This window comes from Balaenoptera acutorostrata, chromosome 10 (genome assembly GCF_949987535.1).
Source record: "Balaenoptera acutorostrata chromosome 10, mBalAcu1.1, whole genome shotgun sequence".
In the NCBI taxonomy this organism is placed as follows: Eukaryota; Metazoa; Chordata; class Mammalia; order Artiodactyla; family Balaenopteridae; genus Balaenoptera; species Balaenoptera acutorostrata.
Genome location: NC_080073.1, coordinates 68,122,687 through 68,147,706, shown reverse-complemented (window position 1 = coordinate 68,147,706; position 25,020 = coordinate 68,122,687). Strand labels below are relative to the sequence as shown.

Below are 25,020 nucleotides of genomic sequence, written 5' to 3'. Positions count from 1 at the left end.
CAAGGGAGGGACTTCCCTGGTGGTCCAGTGGTTAAGAACCATCTCGCAACGCAGGGGATGCCGGTTCGATCCCTGGTTGGGGAACTAAGATCCCACATGCCACAGGACAACTAAGCCCAAGTGCCACAACTACTGAGCCCTCACACTACAACTAGAGAGCCGGTGTACTGCAACTACAGAGCTCATGAGCTCTGGAGCCCATGCATCACAACTAGAGAGAAGCCCACACACTGCAAGGAAGAGCCTGTGCGTCGCAACAAAAGATCCCATGTGCCGCAACTAAGACCTGATGCAGCCAAAAAATAAAATTTTTAAAATTTTTAAAAAATGATTTTAAGGGAGCTATTGGAAAGGACTACGGAGTATTTCTTAGATCAGTGGTCCCCAAAATTTTTGTCACCAGGGACCAGTTTCGTGGAAGAAAATTTTTCCACGGATGGGGGTGGGGGTGGGGTGGATGGTTTGGGGATGACTCAAGCACATTACATTTATTGTGCACTTTATTTCTATTATTATTACATTGTAATGTATAATGAAACAATGATACAACTCACCATAATGCAGAATCAGTGGGAGCCCTGAGCTTGTTTTCCTGCAACTAGATGGTCCCATCTGGGGGGTGACGGGAGACAGTGACACCCGAAGTGTGTTGCTTATGTCCAGTCTACTCCGTAAGATGCAGCTTCATTGTCACTTGCCACCCACTGATAGAGTTTTGATATGAGTCTACAAGCAACTGATCTATTATGGTCTCTGTGCAGTCAAACCCCTCTGCTAATGATAATCTGTATTTGCAGCCAATCCCCAGCGCTAGCATCACTGCCTCAGCTCCACCTCAGATCATCAGGCATTAGATTCTCATAAGGAGCGTGCAACCTAGATCCCTCGCATGCACAGTTCACAGTAGGGTTCGAGCTCCTCTGAGAATCTAATGCCACCGCTGATCTGACAGAAGGCAGAGCTCAGGTGGTAATATGAGCGATGGGGAGCGGCTGTAAACACAGATGAAGCTTCGCTCACTGCTCACCTCCTGCTCTGTGGCCTGGTTCCTAACAGGCCATGGACTGGTATCGGTCCGTGGCCCAGGGGTTGGGGACCTCTGTCTTAGATAGTGCCTGCTTTGCAAAGGGCAAAATAGTAGGAAAGAAGTTTCTTCCAGGAACCTCTATCTCAGTTTATCAGTTCTAACTTCATAGGAGATGTTTTTGGTCTTCAAATGAACAAATGATGTTGGGGGCAAAGGGGTGGAGGCCCTGATAAGTAGTGGGCAGGGCCAAGAATGCTAAACAGCCTTCAATGCCCTGCCCATCCTCAACTGCCAGCCTTATCATGGTGGCTCTGGTTCATTCCCACCAAGGTCTGCATTCTAGCCAATGGGAAGGAGAAAAGGGAGAAAACTTCTAAGTGTGGTTCAAGAACCATACTTGGAATCCACAAGGATTCCAAGGGGGAATCCTTGAGACCCTTTCATGGGATCTCTGACATTACTATTTTTATAATACCTACATTATTTGCCCTTTCTGTTCTCATTCCCTTATGAGCATAAAATGAAGTTTTCCAAAGGCTAAGTGACAGGTGATATTGCAACAGATTAAATGCAGAAGAAACCCTTGGTGGGGGTAGGGGTGAGGGTGCACCTGGGCTATAAGCAGACACTCTTCAGACACCAGCAGTGATGGCTTAGGTGCACTTTATTGGTTTTCTTTCAGAATCCTTCTACAAAAGAGCAAAGTTAAAAACCAAGTCCCTGGCAAGAGGGTGAGAACCCTTCCTCTTTCCCGAGAGCCATCCCCCCTCCCCATGTTCCCCAGCTGTGTCACTGCTGCGGTTCATGGGGGTGGAGCACTTGCTACTTTCGTCCCCCACCAAGCTCCAAAGGGAAAAGACCTACCACCTGGCAACCCCTGCCCCTCAGCCCCATCCCCCCACACGTTGATCCTGGTTACAGGAGGCAGTGGTAAGAACTGTTGGGGTCCAGGAAGAGTTCTGAACCCCAGAAGGCCATGGTCAGGGCACAGTTCATGAAGAACACTTCCTCCTCTGGCTCAGTGCCCCCTAGGAACGCTGTTTTGCCCACCACCTGAGAGTAGAAAAAGAAATCAGTGAAAACCCATCAGCTTCGACCCCAGTTGTACCTGGTACAGGGGAATCAAGGCTGACACCTAAGGTTAGGCAGGTTGTACATAGCACAAAGGCACCACATCTAAGCAGGCACCATTAATGTCATAGACATCATACATAGGTTTTACATTTATCACAGACATTTATTATAAACCATGGCCAGCAGCCTCCCCGACCCCTTATCCTTGCTGTTAACACCTCACTCACAGAGGCCAGCTGCATACTCCCGGGCCAGGAAGGATCAGAACTCGGGGCCTTATCTGGGAGCTGATGCAGGTAAATGCAGTCCGACTTGTAGGGGCAGCGGCCATTCCCCCGCATGAAGAACCGGCATCGAATCTGGCTATGAGAGGGCAGAAGGATAGAAGACCATCACCTTCAAGCCCAGCTGCCCCAGGAACAAGGGGCACTCAAGACCGACATGTAAGGTTGGGTAGGTTACACACAGCACAAAGGCACCACATCTGTGCTGGCACCTCTAGGATCACATAGACAAGTGTAGATGTTACATTTATTACAATTATTTCCCAGCAGATGGCAGTAAAGTGTCTTAAGTGGTACCTTTCTCTTAATTCCCACAAAGTCTATTTGGGACAGAAGTGACCCTGGGAATCTCCTTTCTTTCTTTGAACTAAGTTTCAGTAATACCACCAAAGGAGGAGGGAGAGCAGATAACCCTACAATGTGTCTCTGTAACCAGGTTAGAACAATGCCCTCTTCTGAGGGGTGGTCTTCTGATTTGGTAACTGCTAGCTAATGAAATGGATTAAGAAGTTTCCCACTTCTGAGATTTCAAATTTCATTCTGTGAAAGGTCAGATACAGGAAGGGTTTGTGGGCAACGTGTGATCTGCTTAAGTAGGAACAGCTTTTTCTTGCACAGAAAGATGGACGAGAGGGAGAAAAAGATAAAGCGCATATTTATAGCCTTTTTCCTTTTTCCTGCATCATCACCTCTCTGCTTGACTCCAACGCAGTTGAGTCTTTCCCACTTCCTGCAGTCCCAGCGTGAATGGAGGATCCCGCTGACCACCAAGCTGGAAGCCTGGGAATCCCTCTAAAATGACTGTCCCTCTTCCTCTTCCTACCATTTGACCAAACCTAGCATCAGGAACCCCTCCGTCCAGATAGCATCCAAAACCACCCCACTCAACCTGACCAGATTCTCCATCAGCCTCCCTCACCCAGCTCTCACGTGACAGTACCAGTCCTGTGGCCGTCTATCTGGAAACATTAATCATCTTACAGTTTCCTTTCAACCTCATGGTCAGTTGGCTACCCAGGTATGGCCCTTCTTCCTCTCAAGTCAATATCCTCCCCATGGTTCCCTGTAGTCCATGCTAGGAGTCAGAATGCCTGGGTTCAAGCCCACTTCCTTACTTAAGCCCCATAGACCTTGCCTCACTTTCTCCTTCTATAGCGTGATAACAGTAAGAGTCTCTACTTCCATGGTGGCTTGTGGGATCTTAGTTCCCCGACCAGGGATAGAACCTGGGGCCCCGTCAGTGAGAGCGCCGAGTCCTAACCACTGGACTGCCGAGGAATTCCTATACTTTCCTGCTTTAAAAAAAAAAATCCGAAATAAAAGCCAAGAAGGGCTTCCCATCATGCTGAGAGAACCAGAGTTTCCCTGCGTGGATCCTGAGCCAGGCTAGAAGAGAAACTTGGCCTTGACTGTCTCAGTCACTCACCATTATTCACTGGGCTTTCTGGAATAGTGGAAATAGCTCACACCCTCACCTGCCGTCTTGGTCACTCTGCACTTCCAGGATTTGGGGGATGCCATGCTGGGAACCACGGCTGACAGGGTATGGATCAGGGGCTGCTTCCCCTCTTTCCTAACCTGAGTCATGGTCCCCCTGCCAGGCTCACCTGGTCCGAGCCTTGAAGTTCCTGATGAGTTGCTCCTTCTCAGGCCCCTTGCTCACCCAGAATTTGCAGGGGATGATGTAGCTGGAAGGGACACGGCACTGGGGACAGGCCCTGCGGGGTGGGATGGGGTGGGAGGTGGGAGAGGAGTAGTCACAAGCCCATCGGCCTGTCTCTGAGCCCACCCCTCTGTGGGACCTTTCCCTCCCTCCCTGCTGGCCCCTCCATGACACTGACTTGATGACACCCAGCGGGAAGTCCCCTCGGCTCTTCCGCCAGGTGCGCAGGCAGCCCAGGCAGTGGGGATGGCTGCAGTTGGGCAGGACGCCAAAAATCCGCTCGGCCTCTGGCTTGTTCCACACCTTGTCCATGCAGATGCCACACACGATGTCCCGACTGTCCTGCACCCTCTGCAGCCACGGGCAGGGTCAGAGCACATCCTCCCTTCAGCCCCCATCCCGCCAACACACACACACACACACACACACACACACACTGCCACCCCAAATACAGCCTCAGGGAACACAGAGCCCTCCTCCAGCAGGTCTGGGCATCCCAGAGGTCCAGCATGGCATCCTCTTCCCCTCCCCCTCCACTACCTGCTGCACCTCAAGGTCCAGGCTCTGAAGTGGGGCTAGGAGCTCCTGGACAGGGTCTGACATAGGCCGAGACTTCGGGAAGTAGCTGTGATCACCATCAGCAGCTGTTGGGGAAAACTGGATCCATTCATTCATTTACTCATTCATGTGGTATCTCCTGAGTGTCTGCTGCATGCAAGGCCCTGAGGGTGTGTAAAGTTCTGTCCACCAGTAGTTCAGAGTCTAGCCAGAATTATGTCTCTAACACAACTGTTTAGACCTGTGCTATTCAATACGATAGCCACCTGCCACATGTGGCTATCAAACACCTGGAATGGAGCTAGTCTGAATTCAGATGTGTTGTAAGTGTAAAATACACATGAGATTTTGAAGCTGAATACCAAAAAGTCTCTAAAATGTTTCATTATTAACTTTTTATATTAATTACATATTGAAACGATATTGGATATGTAATTTTTGATATATTGGGTTAAATATTAAAATTAATTTCACCTGTTTCGTTTTCCTTTTTTTAAAATGAAGCTGCTAGAAAAATTTTAATTACATGCGTGAATTGTAAAATGGTGCAACCATTTTGGAAAACAGTTTGGCGGTTCCTCAAAATATTAAACATAGGGTTAACATATGATCCAGCAATTCCACTCCTAGGTATATACCCAAGAGAAACGAAAATATACATCCACACAAAAATTTGTACATAAGTGCTCATAGCAACATTATTCATAATAGCCAAAAAGCAAAAACAACCCAAGTATCCATCAACTGGTGAATGAATAAAACAAAATGTGGCATATATCCATACACTGGGATATTATTTGGCCATAAAAGGAAATGAAGTACTTCTATATGCTACAACATGGATAAACCTAGAAAATATTATACTAAATAAAAGAAGCTAGACACAAAAAGGCCATATATTGTATGATTCCATTTATATGAAATGTCCAGAATAGGCAAATCCATAGAGAGAGAAAATAGATTAGTGGTTATCAATGGCTGGGAGGGGTTGTGGATGGAGAGTGACTGCTAATGGGCTTCTTTTTGGGGTAATGAAAATCTTCTAGAATTAAATAGTGCTACTAATAAGAACCTACTGTATAGCACAGGGAACTCTACTCAGTACTCTGTAACTACCTATACGGGAAAAGAATCTAAAAGAGCGTGGATATATGTATATGTATAACTGATGCACTTTGCTGTACAACAGAAACTAACACAACATTGCAAATCAACTATACTCCAATAAAAATTAATTTAAAAAAACAGTGCTAATGTTGGTACAACTCTGAATATACTGTATTACACTGAATCGTACATTTTAAATTGGTGAATTTTTTGGTTTGTGAATTATATCTCAATAAAGCTGATACAAAAAATTGCATATGTTATATGGAATCTAAAAAAAAAAAAAAAGGTTCTGAAGAACCTAGCGGCAGGACAGGAATAAAGACGCAGACATAGAGAATGGACTTGAGGACACCGGGAGGGGGAAGGGTAAGCTGGGACGAAGTGAGAGAGTGGCATGGACATATATACACTACCAAATGTAAAACAGATAGCTAGTGGGAAGCAGCCACATAGCACAGGGAGATTAGCTCGGTGCTTTGTATCCACCTAGAGGGGTGGGATAGGGAGGGTGGGAGGGAGATGCAAGAGGGAGGAGGTATGGGGATATATGTTTATGTATAGCTGATTCACTTTGTTATACAGCAGAAACTAACACACCATTGTAAAGCAATTATACTCCAATAAAGACGTTAAGAAAAAAAATTCCATATGTAACATATTTCTGTTGGACAGCACTGAATTAGAGCAATAATCTTAAAAATAACTACTAACATTTAGTGTTTACTCTGTGCCAGGTACTGTGCTGTGCATATCACATATACGAACTCATCAAGACCCTGTGAGTAGGTGCTATTATCAGTGCCCTTTAGCAGATGAGGCAGTTGAGGCTCAGAGAGGTTAAGTGACTTGTTCAAGGTCACACAGTTCCTAAGTGGTGGAGCCAGCATTTGAAACTAGGTGGTCTGACTCCACAGGCATCATGGTATTCTGCTTCTAGAACACAGAGAGCAACAGAGCCAAAGGAAATTTTCCCTCTGGCTGGGAATCTTGAGGAGGGAGAGGGTGGAAGGAAATATAAACCTTGCTCAGAGACAGAGCAGGAATCCTGGTCTCAGATCTCACTTGTGCCCACCCGCAGTACCCCTGATGACTCACATGATAGGGACAGGGACTTCCAGGAGCTGCCACCAATGTCCTCAGTCTTGCTGAACAAATCCTCCAGGCCAGGCTCCATGCCCTGGTAGGCCCCGGCCCAACCCCATCCGACAGTCACAGAGGGCAGGTAGGAGGGCTCGGAGCCCCTGCGGGTCAGTCCCTGCGGGGGGCCTGACAGGGTGATGTGTGGCTCTGAATGGCGGCGGCCCCACTCAAGGTGGCAGGGAGGCTGCAGGTGCTGGTAGCTGTCGTGAGGAAGAGAAGGGTAAGGAGAAAGGGATCGCTCCTCCAGGGCTCAGAGCTAGCTCAGCCTAGTACTTGGAGCTGAGGGCAGAGGGGCTCTGGGAAGATGCATGGTCCATGAAGGATGATTCCTCCCAAGTCTCCCAGCCTGCTCCCCACTCAAGGAGAAGAGACGCTTACCTGCATCCATCTCCATGGAAGCAGAAGCCTCGCTGGAAATATCTGCAGACCTGGGATGCCTTCCGGTCCTGAGCGAAGCAGCGGCTGGACCCCCAGTGACAGGCCCCTCGGTCAAAGTTCCTAAGAGAACATCTGAGTCATGCCCAGCCCCATTTTAGTTCCTGCCTTTGTGATCCTTCTAGAAAGAGGCTGTGTGACATGAGGACTCAGGCTCCAGGCTTGGTCCTGTGTTCAAATCCTGACTCTGCTTGACAACCCTGGGTGGTAATTCAATTTCCCTAAAGCTTGGTTTCCTCCCCCTGAAACATGAGGGTAACAACGCCTCCTGTTACCTCAGGGTTGTCGTGAAGTTTTTTTTAGATTTCACACAATGCACATAGCAGGTGCTCAGTAAATCATAGTGATTCCTATTACTTTCTCCAAGCACAGAGTCTTGTGGGCTCTGGATTCAGAATTCTGGGTTCAGATTCCGGAACCAGGGCCTGCTCTATGGGCACGGACCTATTTAGTCACGCAGGGGCCCCACGCTTGCTTCAATGTTCTGCCGTTGCTGTCTTGAAATTATTAAATTTTTGAACACGGGACCCTGATTTTCTTTTTGTGCTGGGTCCCACAAATGATATAGCCAGTTCTGCCTGGTACCACTACTTCTTGGTTGTATGAGCTTGGACAAACTTTCCATGCCTCAGTTTCTTCATTTGTAAGTTATCAGTACTTAATTTATGGGATGATGGAAAACGTAAATGAGATATTGTATGTAAAGCATAGTTATCCCTTGGTATCCGTGCGAGATTGGTTCCAGAACCTCCATGGACACCAAAATCCATGGATGCTGGAGTCCCTTATATAAAATGGCACAGGGACTCCCCTGGTGGTCCAGTGGTTAAGACACCGTGCTTCCACTGCAGGGGGCACAGGTTCAATCTCTGGTCAGAGAACTAAGATCCCGAATGCCACGTGGCCCAGCCAAAAAATAGAAAAAATAAAAATAAATAAATAAAAATTTTAAAAAAATAAAATGGCATAGTATTTGCATATAACCTATGCATATGCTCCTGTATACTTTAAATTATCTCTAGATCACTTATAACACCTAATACAATGTAAATACTATGTAAATATTTGCTGGTACGCAGCAAATTCAAGTTTTGCTTTTTGGAACTTTCTGGGATTTTTTTCCCAAATATTTTCAATCTGCAGTTGGTTTAATCCACGGATACGGAACACACAGATACACATGGCCAACTATACCTGGCACATAGCAAGCCCTCAATAAATATTAGCTGTTCTTATCACTCTGCTGTCATCATTATCATCATCATCATCACCACTACTACAGGGACATTTGAGGGTCAGCCTGTGAGGTGGGAAGGGTGGGAGGAGGCCAAGTTGGGCCAACATTTATTGAGAATCTACTATGTGTCCAGGCCTGAGCCAGGACTCTGGGGACCTCTGCTCTTGTCGTGTGCTTCCTTGCCAGGAGTGGGAATAAGCCCACATGTGAAGTGGCCAGGGCAGCCGGGATGGGGACAGAGGCCAGACTCTTGTCCCAAGAGGACACAGACTGCCAGCTGATGCTGGGGGTCTGCCATAGAGTGGCCCCCACCATTCTCCAGAGAATGTCCAAGAGAGGCCCTGGCAGAGAAGCAGGTGGAGGAAGGGCAGGATGGGTGACAGGCACCCAGTCTTGTTGGTGAAGGTACCAGATCGTCGGGCACATGGTCCTTATTACAATGATTATTATTATATTATTACATAATATAATACTTATAATAACTGTAGTTGTTATTATTTTGTTATTTTTATGGAAGCTGTTGTGAGGGCCAGGAGGGTAATATAAGATCATTAAACGGTAACTTTTGATTTTAATTCAGACATTTTTGGTTTAATTCAGAAGAAATTCAAAGAATTGAGTGCCCCTGCTATAACAAATAACCTTTCATTTCCATTTGCTTATTTATGTGAACAAGATTTCTCAGTGCTTCCATTCATAAATATTAAAAATAGAAATTGATGTTGATAACACATTGTAAATCAATTATACCCCAATAAAAATTTTAAAAAATAAAATTGAATAACAGACAAAACCCCTCCCCCACAAAAAAGAAAGAAACTGATGTTGAATCCTGTCTTATTCTAGCAATAAGTAATGTTTATCCATGGATACATGAGCTTTTTTTGGTGGGGGGGAAGCAACTATCTCATCTAAATTTTCTAATGAAAATTTTGTTATTTAGTAATTAACTGTTAAAATGTGTAGGGAGTTCCCTGGCAATCTAGTGTTTGGGACTCAGCACTTTCACTGCCAGGGCCTGGGTTTGATCCCTGGTGGAGGAAATAAGATCCTGCAAGCCTTATGGCATGGCCAAAAAAAAAAAAAGTGTGTAATTTACTTCTTTTGATCAGTTGAGTACTACTAATAATTAAATCTAGAAAAAAATCATATTTCCGTTTCACAAATATTTTTGTTGCAGGAACAGATAATATCGTGATCAGTGAAAGACTTCTGAGAAGAAAAATATTTGTATTGGTAAAATTCTGTGAGAGAAGTAGAATAGGCATTCAAGGAGAAAAAGGAGTTACGTAAAACTGTAAAAGCCTGCTTTTATATACTTTTAAATGGATGACAGTATATGTTAAATCTCTCTGGTATTTAGATGCCACTGGATGCATGAAAAGAATAATGTACTTAATCAAATCCACCCTGCTCACCTGCCATTGCTGCTCAGCTGCCCACACAGCAAGTTCATTGGCAGGTCCCAAAGCAAGCAGCCTGAAATACCTTCGACTGAAATTCTGCACAGAGCTACAGCCAGCCCCAGCCCGGTACCCCATGGTGACTTTCAATCATTCTCACTGCCTGGCTTGGAAAAATTGAGAGGCTCCTGCAGGAAGATTGAGGGCAAGTTCTTGTGGGCTGAGAGCTTTGAACACATCCCTCAAAATCTTGCCTGAAGTGCCAGCCTTGGAGAAGAAAGATTCAGAAACGGTAAAAAGCATTCGATTTAATGATGTAACTACTCTAAAAACATCTTTTAAAACTTTCTTTTGGAATTAAAAAAGAATAATTGTATTATTTTAAAGTGGGACTATTTAGAATACATTATAAATTTAACCTTTGCAACAATTTACGTTATGATGAATACCATTAGATAACTTGGAGTGTGGAGGGGATACATGTTTTTTCAAATTTCTTTTAGGTTTATAGAAGATGCCTGGCCTGGTATGTTTCTGCTCCCAATTATAACATGAGGAGTAGATAGGAAGAGGCTGCAGTGGGGGAGGGACCAGATCAGTGGTGACAGCCAAAGTTAGGGAGGATGGAAGGTGGATGGAGGTTGGGGTGAGGGGTGAGGTGGAAATGACAGTCACTGGAGAAAGGGTGGGTGACCTGAGAGGAGGAGCCTCTCACCCCCTAGGGGAGGAGCCAGTGGCCCTCAAAGGAAGGGCTTGAAAGCCTCCTGTCCCCAGTCCCCAAAGCTTTGCTTTCCCTAAAGACCACCAATGAAGCTGACCTCCAGGACTGCCTAAGAGGCCACCATACTAGCTCCTTCACAAGCTGAGAGATCCAACAACAGAGCTCTCCCAGCATGTCCAGAGGTGCTCTTAGACCATCAGACGAGCCAGAGCAACAGGAGCTAGGGGCTTTGTGATCAAATTGATTTGAGAAACTCCTCCTTCTATATTTTTTAGAGTCATGTTGTATATTGCTTACCGTACATGAACATATTAAATGCTCTGATAAGTCCTGCCCTCCACCCACCCACACAGCCTTAACATACCAATAAAACACATTTTGTTCGGGGTACTGGCAAATTAGTTCATTTAATCCTCAAAACAAGCCTTAAAAGTCAGGAGTCATCTTTTGTTTTCAAAATCTGAGGCTCAGAGAGGTCAAGTAACTGGCCTGGGACTCGGAACAAGAGTTAGGACCATAACCCAGGTGTCCTCACTCAGCACAATACTTCTCTAGTTAACCAAGATTGACTTGTCAGGGGTGAGGGCTGCTGGATTTAGGGAATTTCTTAAGCCAAATTCTGAGGCCAAGGGTTGGGGACAGAACAGCCAGAGGTCACTGGTAATCCAGGCCTGGGGAGGCAGCAAAAGCAGCTGGGTGGCTGGGAGGCCAAAGCAGTGGACCCCTGAGCAGTAATCAGGACTGGCCTGTTGGGTGAACACAGGGTGTGCAGAGAAGAACAGGGATGAGGAAGGTGGGGCTGGGTGCAGTGAGGGGGAGGTGGAACCTGCCAAATGAGCCCCCTGACCAAGATTCTTAAAACTTGAGGGCCAAACTTAGTCTAGCATGCCACCTTCCTTCTTGAGCTTTGGGCAGGACCAGGAACAACTGAAAATCTCCTTTAGTAAATGTCCATCTTCTTTTTTTTTGCCTTCCTTTTGCTGCCAGATTGCCTTTCTTCCCAGCTTGGGAAAACCATTTCACACTGAGACCCTAAGGTCTACAATGATCCCTCCTTTACCCAATATTCAGTTCTCTCTGGGGAACTCGTCTCTTCCATCTGTTGGCAAAATGAATCTGTGCTAAGGTATGAATGCCTGATGGAAGGCTTAGTGAGCTAACATACCCAAAAGAATGACTCTCTAATGGTGTAATGTTCAACCTGAAGTGTTTCCATTCACACACTTATGAACACCTGGCACCAGGCTACATACTGGGGCTACAAAGATGACCAGGGGACCAGATCCCACTGCAGGGAGCTGTACAGTATTTCTGGGCAGAGAAACATTTGTTGAGTGGAAGAGAAAAAAGGCAAGTGGGGAATCTCTGTCCTAAATGGTCAGACCCTGAGCTAGCCCTGACTTATCCCCTCTCTGGCCTCAGTCTCCTCCTCTGAACTGTGAAGGGTGAGAGATAGTCTCCAGACCCTTCCAGCATTGGGGTGGGGGCTAGGAAGCCCCTTTTCCCACCTGATGCACCCCAAATTCTTAAAGACTGAGCTTTCAGTGGACAGACAGAACCCCAAAGAATTTTCTCCCACTCCCCCTGTGGTCTCCCAAAACCCAGGCCCTTACCTGTGTGGTCGCTGGGAGCGGGGCCTGCTCTCTCCACCTCGGCTGCCGCCATCCGGCTCCGCAGGGTCCATCCCAGCTGTGGCCCCTAATGAGAATCAGGCAGGGCTGCTCTGGTGCTCCTTTATCCCTCTCTCTCTGGGCAGGGCCAAAGGGAGGAGGGGCTGCGCAGGCAGGCCCACCCCTCCCCATGGCCCCCGGCCTGCAGGAGGAGGGATGGACGGTGAAGCAGGATGGCTGGAAGGCTAGGAGGCTGGGGGCTCCAAATGCCCTGTCCAGGCTACAGGATGTGGGTGGGGTGGGGCATGAAGGCCTTAAGGGATCCCTAGATGATTACTGGAGGAAACTGGGGGGATGGTTTAAGGACTTTAAGGGCCTCAGCAAGGGCCACCATAAGAGGTGGCCAGGAGGGGGCTTGTCTGAGGCTCTAATGAGGAAGCTCCAGATTGGATGATAGCACATCAGCCAGTCAGAGCCTCTCCTGGGCAGTATAAATTGCTGTTGGATTTGTAGCTTGCACCGTGGAGAACAATTGGACTGGGCCCATTGATGATGGGGAGTGAGGAGAAGGGGGACCATGAGCTCTAAGAGCCCTTCCAGCTCTGACTATTCCTAAGACCCCCTCAATTCCTATCTTAATCCTCCAAAGCCCATGTACTCTCCACTAGACTGCAGTGCCCCACGTGGGAGGTAAGTTGGGAAAGTTAAAAAGACGAAATAAGAGGAATTCACTTAAAAGTTAAAGGAGAGATTTTTAAATTGAATTTAATCAGCTTCCTATATTTATCAGTAAATTGAGACACTAGTTTGGGAAACAAATTGTCTTGGACATCTTTGTTATTTCCTTAACTTTTGCTGGATCAAAATTATTTTTTATTTATTTTTAAAATTTATTTTATTTTATTCTTAACCACTGTGCCACCAGGGAAGCCCTGGATCAAAATTATTAAAAAAAAATTTTTATAGGTGCTGCCAGTTAGCCCTCTGTGGTGGCTGTGCCAGATTATACTCCCACCAACAGTATGAGAGTGCCTGTGTCTGCACACCCCTGCCAACACAGTATAACCAAACTTGTTAGTATTTGTTAATTTGTTATGTAAAACAACAGTATCTCATTGTAGTTTTATTTAATTCTTTTGGCTGTAGTTAGTTACCCAACCAGGGATCAAACCCGCACCCCCTGCAGTGGAAGCATGGAGTCTTAACCACTGGACCGTCAGGAAGTCCCTTGTAGATTTTTTTTTTTTTTTTTTTTTGGCTGCGTTGGGTCTTCATTGCTGTGCGTGGGCTTTCTCTAATTGCGGCGAGCGGGGGCTACTCTTCGTTGCGGTGCACAGGCTTCTTATTGCAGTGGCTTCTCTTGTTGCAGAGCACGGCTTTAGCCACGCGGGCTTCAGTAGTTGCGGCACTGGGGGTCAGTAGTTGTGGCAGTTGTGGCTCGTGGGCTCTAGAGCACAGGCTCAGTAGTTGTGGCACACGGGCTTCATTGCTCCGTGGCACGTGGGATCATCCCTGACCAGAGCTCGAACCTGTGTCCCCTGCATTGGTAGGCACATTATTAACCACTGAGCCACCAGGGAAGTCCCCCCCTCATTGTAGTTTTAATTTATACTTCTCTTACTATGAGATTAAGCATCTCTCCATATGTTTTAGAGGCATTTCTTTTCCTGTTCATATCCTTTGCCCATTTGGGTTGTTGACATTTTACTCATTGCTTGGTAGGTGCTCTTTACATATTAAGGAAATTAACCTTTGTCTTATTATGTCACACATTTTTTAACATGGTTGATTTAAATTTTTTTGTGTTGCCCCCACTGGAAGAAATTTTTTTAGTGTGGTGTAGTAAGATCTTTTATCTATTTTATAGACTCTAAGTTTTGTGTATACTGCATGAAACTTGGAACCTTCTGTGTGTACAGAGATTTTTGAAAGGTCTATCCACTTCAAGATTATATATAACTTTCCCCATGTGATTCTTCTAGGTTGTTTTTTCCCTCCCCCACTCTTCTAGTTTTTTTTTTTCTTAAACATTGTATAAATATATCAAATTTATCCATTTTCCTGTTGATAGACATTGTTATTGTTTCTAAGTTTTTGCTCTTGCTGTAAAGAACATGTGTGTGAGTCTTAGTGCAATTTGGTGGCTTTCACTCTAGGGTACTGTGTCAGGCTGCCTTCTCCAGGAAATAAGATTTAGAGGTTTACTTGCAGGACACTCACTGGGGAGTGCTCCTGAGAACAACACCTGTAAGGAATTGTAGGAAGCAGGATCGGGTAGAGAGAGAAATTAAACTGCAATGTACCTAGGACAGAAGCCCCAATTCTGGAGCTGGACGATTCTTCACGTTGTTTCAAACTGGGGCAAGGAGGCTTGGCTTGTCCCCACATGTTGGCTATAGGCTGCCCCTGAGGAGGGAGTGTGCTTATCCTGGGCAAGGTGGCCCCCTTCACTGTGGGCAATTTCCTGAGAGGAACTCAGCTGTGAGCCCAGCAGCCATTGACCTCAGTGCCTGGGTTCTGAGGGGTGGAACCTGGGTGATGCCTCACAGCTTCCACAGGCACATTTTAACTTTACAAGATTTTGCCAAATTGTTTTTCAAGTTGATTTTATCAACTTCTATTCCCTTCTGCAGTATATGAGAATTTGTATTGTTATTCTTCCTTTCCACATTTTCTATCTTGGTTTTCCTATGTTATTTTTGGGATAATTTCTACAGATCTTTTCTGAGGGGCAAAAATGATCTCTTTGGCTGTGTCTGTTTTTTAACTCATTTTTTTCCTGGAAGTTCCAGGTATTTCTTTTAAAATGTTTGTCTTTTTTTTTTCCTTAAAAAGCAAACTGTTTCTTTCGTATGATTTTCATATCTTTATATTTTTAAATAATATAAAACTTATTTGTCTCTTATATGATAATCAATAGCTATACTTTTTGATGTCCTGGGGCTCTAATTTCACTGATTATTCTATTTATTTTCATGCAGGCTGTCTCTTCATGTTTGTAATTTTGTGGGAGTTCTGTACTGCCTGTGTCTGTCCTCCAGAAAGGTTTTGCGTCTGCTTCTTCCAGGCTCCCCAGGCATATTACCAGCCTGGGACCCCATTTCTTCCTTTGATAATAAACCTTTTTAAGTTTCAGAAGTTTTACAGAATTATCACAAAGACGGTATCTTCTAATTCTCTTAAGGTTGCTTTCTTCTTTTTTAGTCTAAATTTTTGATTCATTTGTCTGTGAAGATGGCACCACTGTAAGTAAAGGAGAAAACTGGGGTGTCAGCTAAGGAGAGGAAAGCCCTGATGTCTCGTGGGGTAAAACTGTGCAAGTCCCGGGGACGTCCCTGGCGGTCCAGTGGTTAAGACGCCACGCTTCCACTCCAGGTGGAATGGGTTCGATCCCCGCTTGGGGAACTAAGATCCCGCGTGGCGTGGCAAAAAAACCCCAAAAACCTGTGCAAGTCCCACATACCACTCAAGGCCCAGGGGGACTTGCCTCCTCCCAGGCCCTTCTTAGCCCCTCCCAGACGCCCTCACCCCCAAACCTGGTTTGTGCCATGGTTCCACACACCCTTCTCAGAGGGTGTGTATCCTTTCTCCCCCTCCCACCCCAAATGCTCCATCCGGGTGGGATGGCATCTTCTCAGTTCTCCACAAACCTTGCTGACTGAGGACTGGTGAGCAGAGCAAGAGGTGAGGGGGAACGACGGGCAGCCCCACAAGCCAGAACCGACCCTGCCACCCCGGCCAGCACCCCACAGTCTCATTTGCCTGACCAAGTCTCCCCCTCTGTGCACTGGATGTGGAAGAGGGGGAGGGGTCTCATCAGCCCCCAGGAAAAACACTGTAAGCTGAGTTAGCTTAAATCAACTCTTAAATATTTAATTCCCATTTATTTAAAGTTCCATCAGTCTGTATACACTATTTATATTAAAAACACAGGAAGCTGGGGCTCCTAGCAAAAATATACATTTCAATTTTGGAGATTGTTCAGACACTGAGAAGAGCTGTATCCTCAGTACCAGACCTGGGGAGGGGGATGAGGATGGGGTGTGTGGCGGGGGAGGGGAGGGAAGAATCTTGCCAGTAGAGAGTGATCCTCAGGCATGGAAAGGCGCCTCGGAAAGGAAGACCAGACAGGACCCAGGAAGCCTGGGCTCTAACCCCACGTCCTGCCACCTTCCTCAGAGACGCCAGCCAGCCCCTCACCCCTCCAGACCCGTTTCCTCCCTGGAGAAGCAGCCTGGGTAGGCTCTCTGTCCTCTGCTCAAACGGCTCCAAGCTGCGCTTCTGTCTCTCCTCTGGGGTGAGTGCTTATCAACGGGGAGGAGGGGGAGGGGCGGGGCCAGGAGTGGGACTGGGCCTAGCAAGGTCCCTGGTCACCAGAGGCGGTATATAGGGAGACTGCCAGGTGACCAGCTGGGCCAAATACAAGGAAAAGGGGAGGGCAGCAGAGTTGTTGGGACAGACGGGTGTCACAAACGAGCAGGATCAGTTTATCCCCAGTACCTCCCCTGTGGGTGCTGGAGATGAGACCCAGCAGGACCCCGTGCCCACCAAGGGATCTGGCCTAGCCTCGGGAACAGGGGCACAGCTCTGCCCATCCACCTGCAGGCCCCTCTGGGCACTCGGCCTGCCTCAGGGAGGGGAGGGTGAGGGGTGTGGAACCTGCAGGTAAAGTGATTTCAGTGCTTGTGGTGTGTGGGCTGGAGGGAGTGTGTGTGGGGCGTGAGCTTCAGCTGGGCTGGAGCCACTGCCAGTGTCTCCCGGAGGCCAGAGAAAGGAGGGGTGCGCGTGAGGCCAGGCCCTGGCGCTGCGGGAGACGGGGGAGCGCGGTGCCGACACCCGTAGGCAGGACTCGGTGGCTGCTGCAGAGGGGCAGACAGAGTGGGGTGCTGATGGGGGACCCGCCCCAGGCCTGGGCTCAGAAGCATGTCTCCGGCTCGCCACCTCCCCTACCTCCCTCCGCCTCTCTTTAAGCTCGCTCCTCGTCAGTGGGGGTGTAGGGACCCCCAACCTGGAGGGAACCCCACCTCTATCCAGGCTGGGCGGGTGTCCCCCAGCGGCCAGCGCGGGGAGGCCATCAGTGACACTGGCCTGCGAGACCGGTGGAAAGAAGAAGGGAAGGGCGGCGGGCGTCAGTGGGGCTGAGGTGTGCGCTGCCTGCTGGGAGCCAAGCCGCCGCAGCCCGGGCGGGCCTGCCTGCTGGGGGAGGCGTCCTCCGCCAGGGACCCGGTGACCAGGGGCTGCTCTGCACTCAGCCCTGGCCCTGCTTACCTTCCCTGGGAAGCCAGGCCCAGAGAGCTTAGTGTTTCTTTGGATGGCTCGAGTCCTTTGCTGTGAAGACTGAAGACGGGAGAATGGGACTGTTGGTGCAGAGGGCAGGCCCCTCCTGCTGTGGGGGGGTGGGGGGGCGCAGGGCGGGGAAGCAGAGGTGCTGTTCTGCGCTGCTGGTGAAATAACACAAACTGCCTCACAGGAAGAGGAAGAGGGACAGACACGGAGATGGGGAGAGAGAAAGGGAGGGCGAGAGAGGAAGGAAGAAAAAGAGCAAAGAAATGAGAGAAGACAGAGGAGCTGAGAAGGAGGGAGCCGGGGAAGGGAGAGGGAGGCGGGCCGACTGTGTGTGATCCCCCTCGGCCACCAGGCCCAGCGCTCAGCGGCTGGTCGACAGAGAAGCCCTCAGTACATGTCCTTGTAGATCTCCTGGAGCAGGGGGTGCAGCGAGGTCTCGGTCTCCGTCTTCTTGATCCGCTGCATCATCTGGGCGTGCTCGGTGACCAGCTGCCGCAGGTCAGCCATCTTCTGCAGCAGCTTGGGGAAGAGGTACTGGGCGTCAGGGTGGTTGGCCTGCAGGTGGAACTCGAGGGCACGCAGGATGGTGTCCTGGATGGCCTCCACCTGTGACACATTCATGAGGCCTGGCCGATCTGTGGGGACAGAGGGCAGAGGTGTGGGAGGGAGCAGGCACACACGGGGTCTCAGAAGGGCAGGGCAGCTCCCCTAACCCCGCCAGTGTGGGCAACTTGGCCCTGGGAACAGTGGGCCTCCCTGCCTGGACTCAAACCCCTTCTCTACCACAGTCTAGCAATGAGGCTACAGGCAGGTCACTCAGCCTCTCTGGACCTCAGTTTCCTCATCTGTAAAACGGGGATAACAGAAGTGCCTCTGGCATAGCATCGTTATGAGGATTAAAGAGTTATAATCTAGGAAAAGGAACTTGAACAGTGCCTGGCATGAAGCAAGCTCTATGCCACTGTCAGCGTGAGTCTTACTATATTTATTGTGTTGGAATTTGAAAAATGCAGGTAAAACACAGAAAATTTCTCCACTATCAGAAATAACCCCCATCAACATGTTGGTATATTTCCTTTCAGTCTTTTTTCTATCTCATCTCCATCTATACTAGATGGAGCTGGTCCTGCACACACAGTTAGTGCCTTACATGTTCCACTGCCATCATCACATGGACCCTTCCTCACGCTGTCAGAGCTTAGGCTCGGCCCCTGCAGTGAGGGCCCAGCCCCCAGGAGGGCTGGCTGTGCGGGGCCGACCCACTGCCCCTCCCTCACTTACCTCCGCACAGAATGATAGCTGCGATGAAGAGAGCCAGGTCACTGTCATCAAGTTCCAGGGCATTGAACTTGACAGCAAACTCAAACTTGGGCTCGATGATGTCACTGAAGGGCTTTCGGAGGCTGCGCAGGAACTCACGGGTGACAAAACCAGTGCCGTTGGCCACCAGAAGCCCGTCCTTGTTGACGATGGAGGCCAGCATGGCAAAGATGGCCTCGTGCACACCATACTTGAGAAGGGTCACCTGGTCGTTGAGGAAGAGGTCGCTGAAGCTGGGGATGCTCTTGGCGAACTCGGTGAGCTCACGCACGGTCTCCACCGTGGTGCACTGGCAGCGGTAGAAGACATGCACGCTGATCTCCTTGTAGGGGGGCAGACCGTTCACCAGCTGCTTCCACACCAGGCCCTTCTCTGCCTGCCACAATGTCTCGATGTCGTGGATCACAAAGGGCTGAAAACCAGGCCCCGTTAGAGGCCAGGCCTCGGGGGACCCCCGCCCATGTGTGCCCCATACCCCTTGCCTGTACCACGAAGTGAGGGGAGGGAGGAGGCCTGGTTCTCCCAGGAGTCAGGCAGGTGGCAGCAGGGCCCAGAGCCCGGGATGCTGCCAGGCTGAGCAGTGACACTCACCGCCGTGTGGCTGGCCTTGCCGGTGAGGATGCCACGGGCCTTCTTTTTGGTCATGTTGAAGTTTTTCAGGTAGGCACTGTAGATGTGCTTGGAGAAGGCCCTCAGGTCAGCCACCTGGGGGTTGTGCTGACTCCCCTCGTTTGCCGTCAGCCCTGCCACCAGTTTCCTCTTCTCAGCCTCCGGCATCCGGCCAAAGCGGATGGCTGCACGGGGAAGGGGGACAGTCATGGAGGAGCCTGGGCAGGGGCCAGCACCTCTAAGGTACACAAGCCAAAGATGGAGACATACTTTTTGAGCACAAGGCCCGTAGAAGCTCTAGAGCCAGCAAGTTGGAATGTTGGGGAACCCCTCCAGAATACAAGCTCCGGAGGGGCAGGGCTTCTGTCTGTCTTGTTCACAGCGCCCAGCAGGCTCTGTCTCCCAGGAGTGCCGGCCTCCAGGAAACTCCAGCCTGGCTCCTGGCAGCTGACACACGTGGTCACTCACTGGCTCCTGCCTGCCCTCAACAACCAAGAAGACCTGAGGGGATCCTGGGCCCTGGCAGTGGCTTTTCACACCCTGTCAGGTCATCCAAGACAGGCTCAAGGTTCCGGGAGTGGTGTTTCCAACACTACTGGAGTTAGGGTCAATTCCCAGGTCCCTTCTGGGCCAGAGAGGGTGAGGCTCAGGTGCAGACAGGTGGCAACTGCCCCCGGCCTGGGAAGCATGGCGGCCCCTGGGCGATCTGGGAAGGCAGGCCTCAGCAAGGTCAAAGCTGACCCATGTGCTGACTGTGTGCTGGGCGCTGCTCTGAGGGCACCCCCTTTCTGTTCCTGGGCTCTCGGAAACCTGGTTTCAGGTTGGCTCACCGTTGTGCGACATGCCCAGTGCCAGGCATTTCTGGAAGCGGCAGTACTGGCACTTGTTGCGGTTCTTCTTCTGGATCTTGCAGATCCGCTCACACTTCTCGTATTCCAGCTTCATGCGGATTGTTCGACGGAAGAAGCCCTGAGGGACAGTGGACAGGTGAGGAAGAGAAAAGCCATGAGGAAGGGAGAAAGGGTAAAACCCTGCCTGCTGGGTTATGCCAGGGGGCTTGATTACGCGTCGAGATGTAACAATTCCTGAATTTTGGAAGTAATGGGGGGGAAATATTATTGGAGGAGAGAGGGAGAAAGAAAGTAAACAACTCTAAAACTTTTGAAAATAACTGAAATAATGTAGCATATTTATTTTAAGTGCTTCTCTGTTAGTTCGGTGACACAAAACTGTACTGTGGCTAACTTGATTTATTCGTAAATGCAACCTGGTTCTGCATCTTTTCTAGGTAGTCGTTTAATAAAATAATATGTGAAATTTTGATGGGTGTGCAGTTAGGAGGAAGAATCCAAAAGCAAAACCATAAAAAGAAATATAACGTTTCCTTTTTTATCAAAGAGCCCCCTCGGGCTTTGAGGCGCAGGAAACCCTGACCTTGGGAAGATGGCTCAAGCCCAAGACCCTCATCCTGTCCTACCTGTCTTCTCCTGTCAGGTCCCCAGGGGGCACCAGCAGCCCAGAGAGCCCAGGTGAGTGGCTGGGTCGGCACCACCGGTACCCAGCAGGGTAGGCCCAGCGAGGGAACCCCTCCTCTACAACAGGACCCAGAGCTGAGCCTGGAACGGGCCCAAGGGCCTGGCTGCCTGCCAGGCAGGAATTCCACAGTGGGTATGGTCAGGACCTTGCCCGGCAGCAGGGAAAGCCTTCCTGGCAGGTCAACTCACCATGTGATCACAGCCCCGATGGGCAGCCACCCCTCCACTGCCCGTACCTTGCACCCCTCGCACGCGTGAACACCGTAGTGGAAGCCTGATGCCTTGTCCCCGCACACCCTGCACTCCATGTTGAGGCTGCCACACGAGGTCCCGTCGCAGCCCATCTGCAGCTGGTCCAGCAGCGAGGGTGGAGAGCAGCTCCGGGAGAGGTCTGCAGACACACAACACAGGGAGAGGTCGGCAGACACACAACACAGGGGCGGCTTTGTGTTCCGCCAGGCCTGGGGGCCTGGGGAGGTGACCAGAGCCCGCAGGGCAGCCCAGGTGGCGGGGCGGGAATCACACAGTCTTGGCTCAGCCACTTAAGGGCTATGTGACCTCTGGGAGTCAACCTTTCTGAGGATCAGCCTCTACATCTAGAATGTGGGGTCAATGACAGCTGCTCTGGGTGGAGGGCGAAAGTGTCCAAAGCATTTCCCCCAGACCCAACACCCAGCAAGTGTTCCAGAAAGGCAGCTTACTATCTGGGCTGAGTCAGACCTGCCTGGGCTGAGCTCACTGCTGGCGGGGAGAGGGCATGCGGGGGATGGTTGTGTTTTGGGAGGAGGGGAGCAAGAGGGAAGAAGCAGAGAGATTCTCTTTAGACTCCTTAGGAAGTGGCTCCCTGGCTTAAGAGACTCCACCGTGTGGGCCCACAGGGGATTGTGTGAAATGTGTTTTGTGGAGGCTACAGAAGCGCAGGCCTCTGCAGAGCTCAGCCCCCGCCCCAGAAATCTGATTCCTGCACGGACTCCTGAGATGCTGCAAAGGATCTCTCAAGAAGCTCAAAGTCATTCCCACGAAACTTCTTGCTAGAGCAGAAAAAGCAGAAATCTCAGTCACTATGACCGGGCGGTGGACTGAACTTCCTCGAGTGTTTTCCTGTTAAATGTACAGACGTCTGAACCCCGTGTTGAGTGTCGGCGAGGAAAGCAGTTGGCCACAGGCGACTTCAGGGTATTTGTGCCGTCAGGTGACTTAGTAAGAATGGCTGCGGGGTCTCTCCTGAATCTCTCCCCTGGACGCTCAGAAACGAGCCCTTCCCTGGGAAAGGGGGCCTGACTGGGCCCGTCTCTGCCCCCAGCCCAGTGCCCCTGTGTGACCCCACGGGCTGCCTGCCCTGCCTCTGCCAGGCTGGCCTGCCAACCTGCTATTCTCTGCTTTCTTCCTGACGACTGCACAACCTCCTCAGGGGCAGGGGCCAAATCCCCAGACCAGAGGAGCAGTGGCTTAGAGCAGACAGCTCCGCAGGGAGACCCAAGCCACGGCGGTCAGCCCAGACTTAAGGTTTTCCAGGCCTGCCTTCCACCCTCTCTACAGTATGGTCACTGCACAAGAGCCTGACTCCCCACGATGGAGCTACCCCCAGACCAAAGCGTACTCCACTCCCCCACACCTTCCTCCCAGCTCTCCCGGTGTCTCCTGGGGTCCTAGGAGTGACAACAAGAAAGCCTCCAGCCACACCCCACCCCGCCAGCAGGAAGGAGCTCGAGCACCAGACCCCCAGGCTGGGGAGGGTAGGGGTGACACGGTCCCTGCTTCCTGAAACAGCCTGGCCTGTCACAGAGCCTTAGCTCTCAACTTCAGTCACTCCAAGGGGTGTAACCACGGCCGCCTCAGCCCGGGGACGGGGAGAGCGGTCGCCCTCGGCTCCTGCGCATGCGCCGCGGGGAGCCGGCAGCCTGCGGGGTGGGGGTGGGGCCGAGCCCTTCTGGTCTCCTCAGGAGCCTTTGTGTTCACTCAGCGTTGGACGCCCGCACCAGGACACACGGGCCTCGGGGCAGGGACTCTGTCCACCAGGGCGCTGCTGCTGGACGCGGGGCAGGCGCTCAGCGACTCTGGACTAAGTGGTCCTCAAGCTGCCTGGGCGTCCTGGCCTCAGCGCCCGGGGACTGGAGGCGCCACGCAGGACCCGCCGCTTCTGCCGGCGTTATCGCGGGGGCAATGGAATTCACATTACCGGCTGCTGGGAGAAAACGAGATAACATGTAAAACCGCTCTGTAGAGACCTGCGCAGATGCCAGGCAGGGAGGGTTTCCGGCACTTCCTCCCCCGATCTGTGCGGTCTGTGTGCATGTTTGCTTTCTGGCACTTCTTGTAAGCGGTGTTGTTTTTGTGGTTTGCACGTCTGCCTCCTCTGCTAGACTCTGCACGTCTCTACTCACATTCCCCTTGGATCTCAAAAGCCACCTCCTCCACTGAGTCTGGTCCACAGTGACCTATCATCCCACTCTGTTCCCACCTCTTGGTGGTGCCTTCCTCGTCCCCCTTGTGGCCCTGGAGGCCTGGCAGGTGTCTGGTCACTTGGTTGCTGTTGGTACGGCACGTGGCAATACCACCCTACCTTTTCATTCCACAGACATTTGACGAGCACCTGCTGTGTGCAGAGCGGGAGTCAGACCCTGCCCTCAACCAGCTGAGGTAAGAACACTAGGACACAAGGTAGCGAGTGGCAAGGCCAGCGGCGGGGCAGGCAGCGTGGTGCAGGATTGGGCGTGAGGTGGTCAGGGAAGGTGACTGCTCCCCTCTCTGGGCTCAAAGGTCAGGGCTTCGATGACCCCCAAGTTGGCTTCCAGGTGCTCAGAAGCAGCCCACCTAGGGGGTGAGAGTGGCCTCAGGAGCCGCACAGCCTGAGTTCAGGTCGGGGGTCTGAGGCTCACAACCCAACTCTGCTCTCTGGGCCTGTCTCCTCCTCTGCAAATGGAGGTGACAGAAGCATGTGTCTCAGAGTCACCGTGAGGAGCAGAGGAGTTAACAGAGAAAGTCCCTGGACCTTGGAAGTGCTGTGGAAATACCAGCTTAAGTTAGGATGAGGCTTATTAGTATCAGAAAGCTGCAGTTCTGCAGCTCCCAAGCGTGTGCCCACACAGGCAGGGGCCGTGCCTCTTCCTTCCTCTGGCTGCTTGTTCTTCTTTCCCATGGCTTCACAGAAACCCAAGGTGGGGGAGAAGGGTCCTCTGCTTATGAGGCCGGGAGAGCCCCGAACAAGACCTAGCCTCCTCTCACTTCTGGCCTGCCGCCGCCCCCTGCTCACCCTGGAAGAAGCCAAAGTGCCCAAGCCCCATGCACCACCGAGGCGGCTGGAGCTCTGGATTGTAGGGAGAGGCCCAGGGTGAGTGTCCCAGGGGGGCCCCAGTCAGAAAGAGCAGCAAACTGGACTGGGGGGGGGGCGCGGAAAGAGACCCAGGGCAGCGTGGGGGCCCTGGGCGTGTCCTGCCCCCCAGGTGGTGGACGGGCATAGGTAGTCCGGGAAGCCTGGGGCGTAAGGGTGATGGGACAAGGCCCCCCGCCCCCGCCGCCTATTTGAGGGGAATAAGAGAACTCGAATAACTGACACACGAGGCAGAAAGAGGCAGGGGAGATGAGGGGCTGGGGCGGGTGCAGTGTATGTATCCTACAGGGGTAGGTTTTGTTGTCAGGTGCATGTGTATTGGGGTATCCCATCACTTCGTGGTGAGTTTTCCAAAGATAAAGGTTCTCTTTCTTCCTTGTTGACCACCTGGCTTAAGACTTTATCCTCCAATCACCATCACATCCTACCCAAAAGTAATGATGGCAGAATGCTCCCCATTCAAGGGACCAGCTTCTGAAGGTCCCCCCACCCCATGACCTCTTAGCAGGAGACTGGGCTTCCGAGAGGCCCTCCCTCCTACTGGGAGCCCCTGCCTCAGGGATCCTCTGCCTCAGGGACCCCCAGGCATGCTGGATGGAAGACACACTGGGCTCGCCCTCTGAGGGCTGTCTGCCTGCAAAGCCACTCTCCTGGGCCAGCCCAGGGCAGTCCTCTCA

The 25,020-nt window shown here is 50.7% G+C and overlaps 2 protein-coding genes across 4 annotated transcripts in view; both read right to left on the bottom strand.

Annotated features, from left to right (window-relative positions):
- Positions 1-1,866: 1,866 nt before the first annotated feature.
- On the bottom strand, positions 1,867-17,661 carry LOC103003481 (E3 ubiquitin-protein ligase makorin-1-like). Its single transcript, XM_028162756.2, has 9 exons — positions 17,531-17,661; positions 12,266-12,350; positions 7,235-7,354; positions 6,812-7,056; positions 4,589-4,692; positions 4,227-4,399; positions 3,993-4,103; positions 2,329-2,464; positions 1,867-2,080 (listed from the first exon to the last, which is right to left on the bottom strand). Exons 2-9 carry the CDS (start codon positions 12,334-12,336, stop codon positions 1,943-1,945), a joined length of 1,098 nt encoding a protein of 365 aa, XP_028018557.2. The 5' UTR covers positions 12,337-12,350; positions 17,531-17,661; the 3' UTR covers positions 1,867-1,942.
- PPARD (peroxisome proliferator activated receptor delta) overlaps positions 16,120-25,020 on the bottom strand; it is an 83,427-nt gene continuing 74,526 nt past the window's right edge. For all 3 annotated transcript variants that reach the window (XM_007197988.2, XM_007197987.2, XM_007197989.2), the window contains 5 exons: positions 21,249-21,403; positions 20,308-20,446; positions 19,460-19,662; positions 18,830-19,280; positions 16,120-18,183 (listed from right to left, as the gene is read on the bottom strand). In XM_007197988.2, coding sequence (XP_007198050.1) covers positions 17,936-18,183; positions 18,830-19,280; positions 19,460-19,662; positions 20,308-20,446; positions 21,249-21,403 — 1,196 coding nt within the window. In that variant the 3' untranslated portion in view covers positions 16,120-17,935. The remainder of the gene's footprint in view (positions 18,184-18,829; positions 19,281-19,459; positions 19,663-20,307; positions 20,447-21,248; positions 21,404-25,020) is intronic.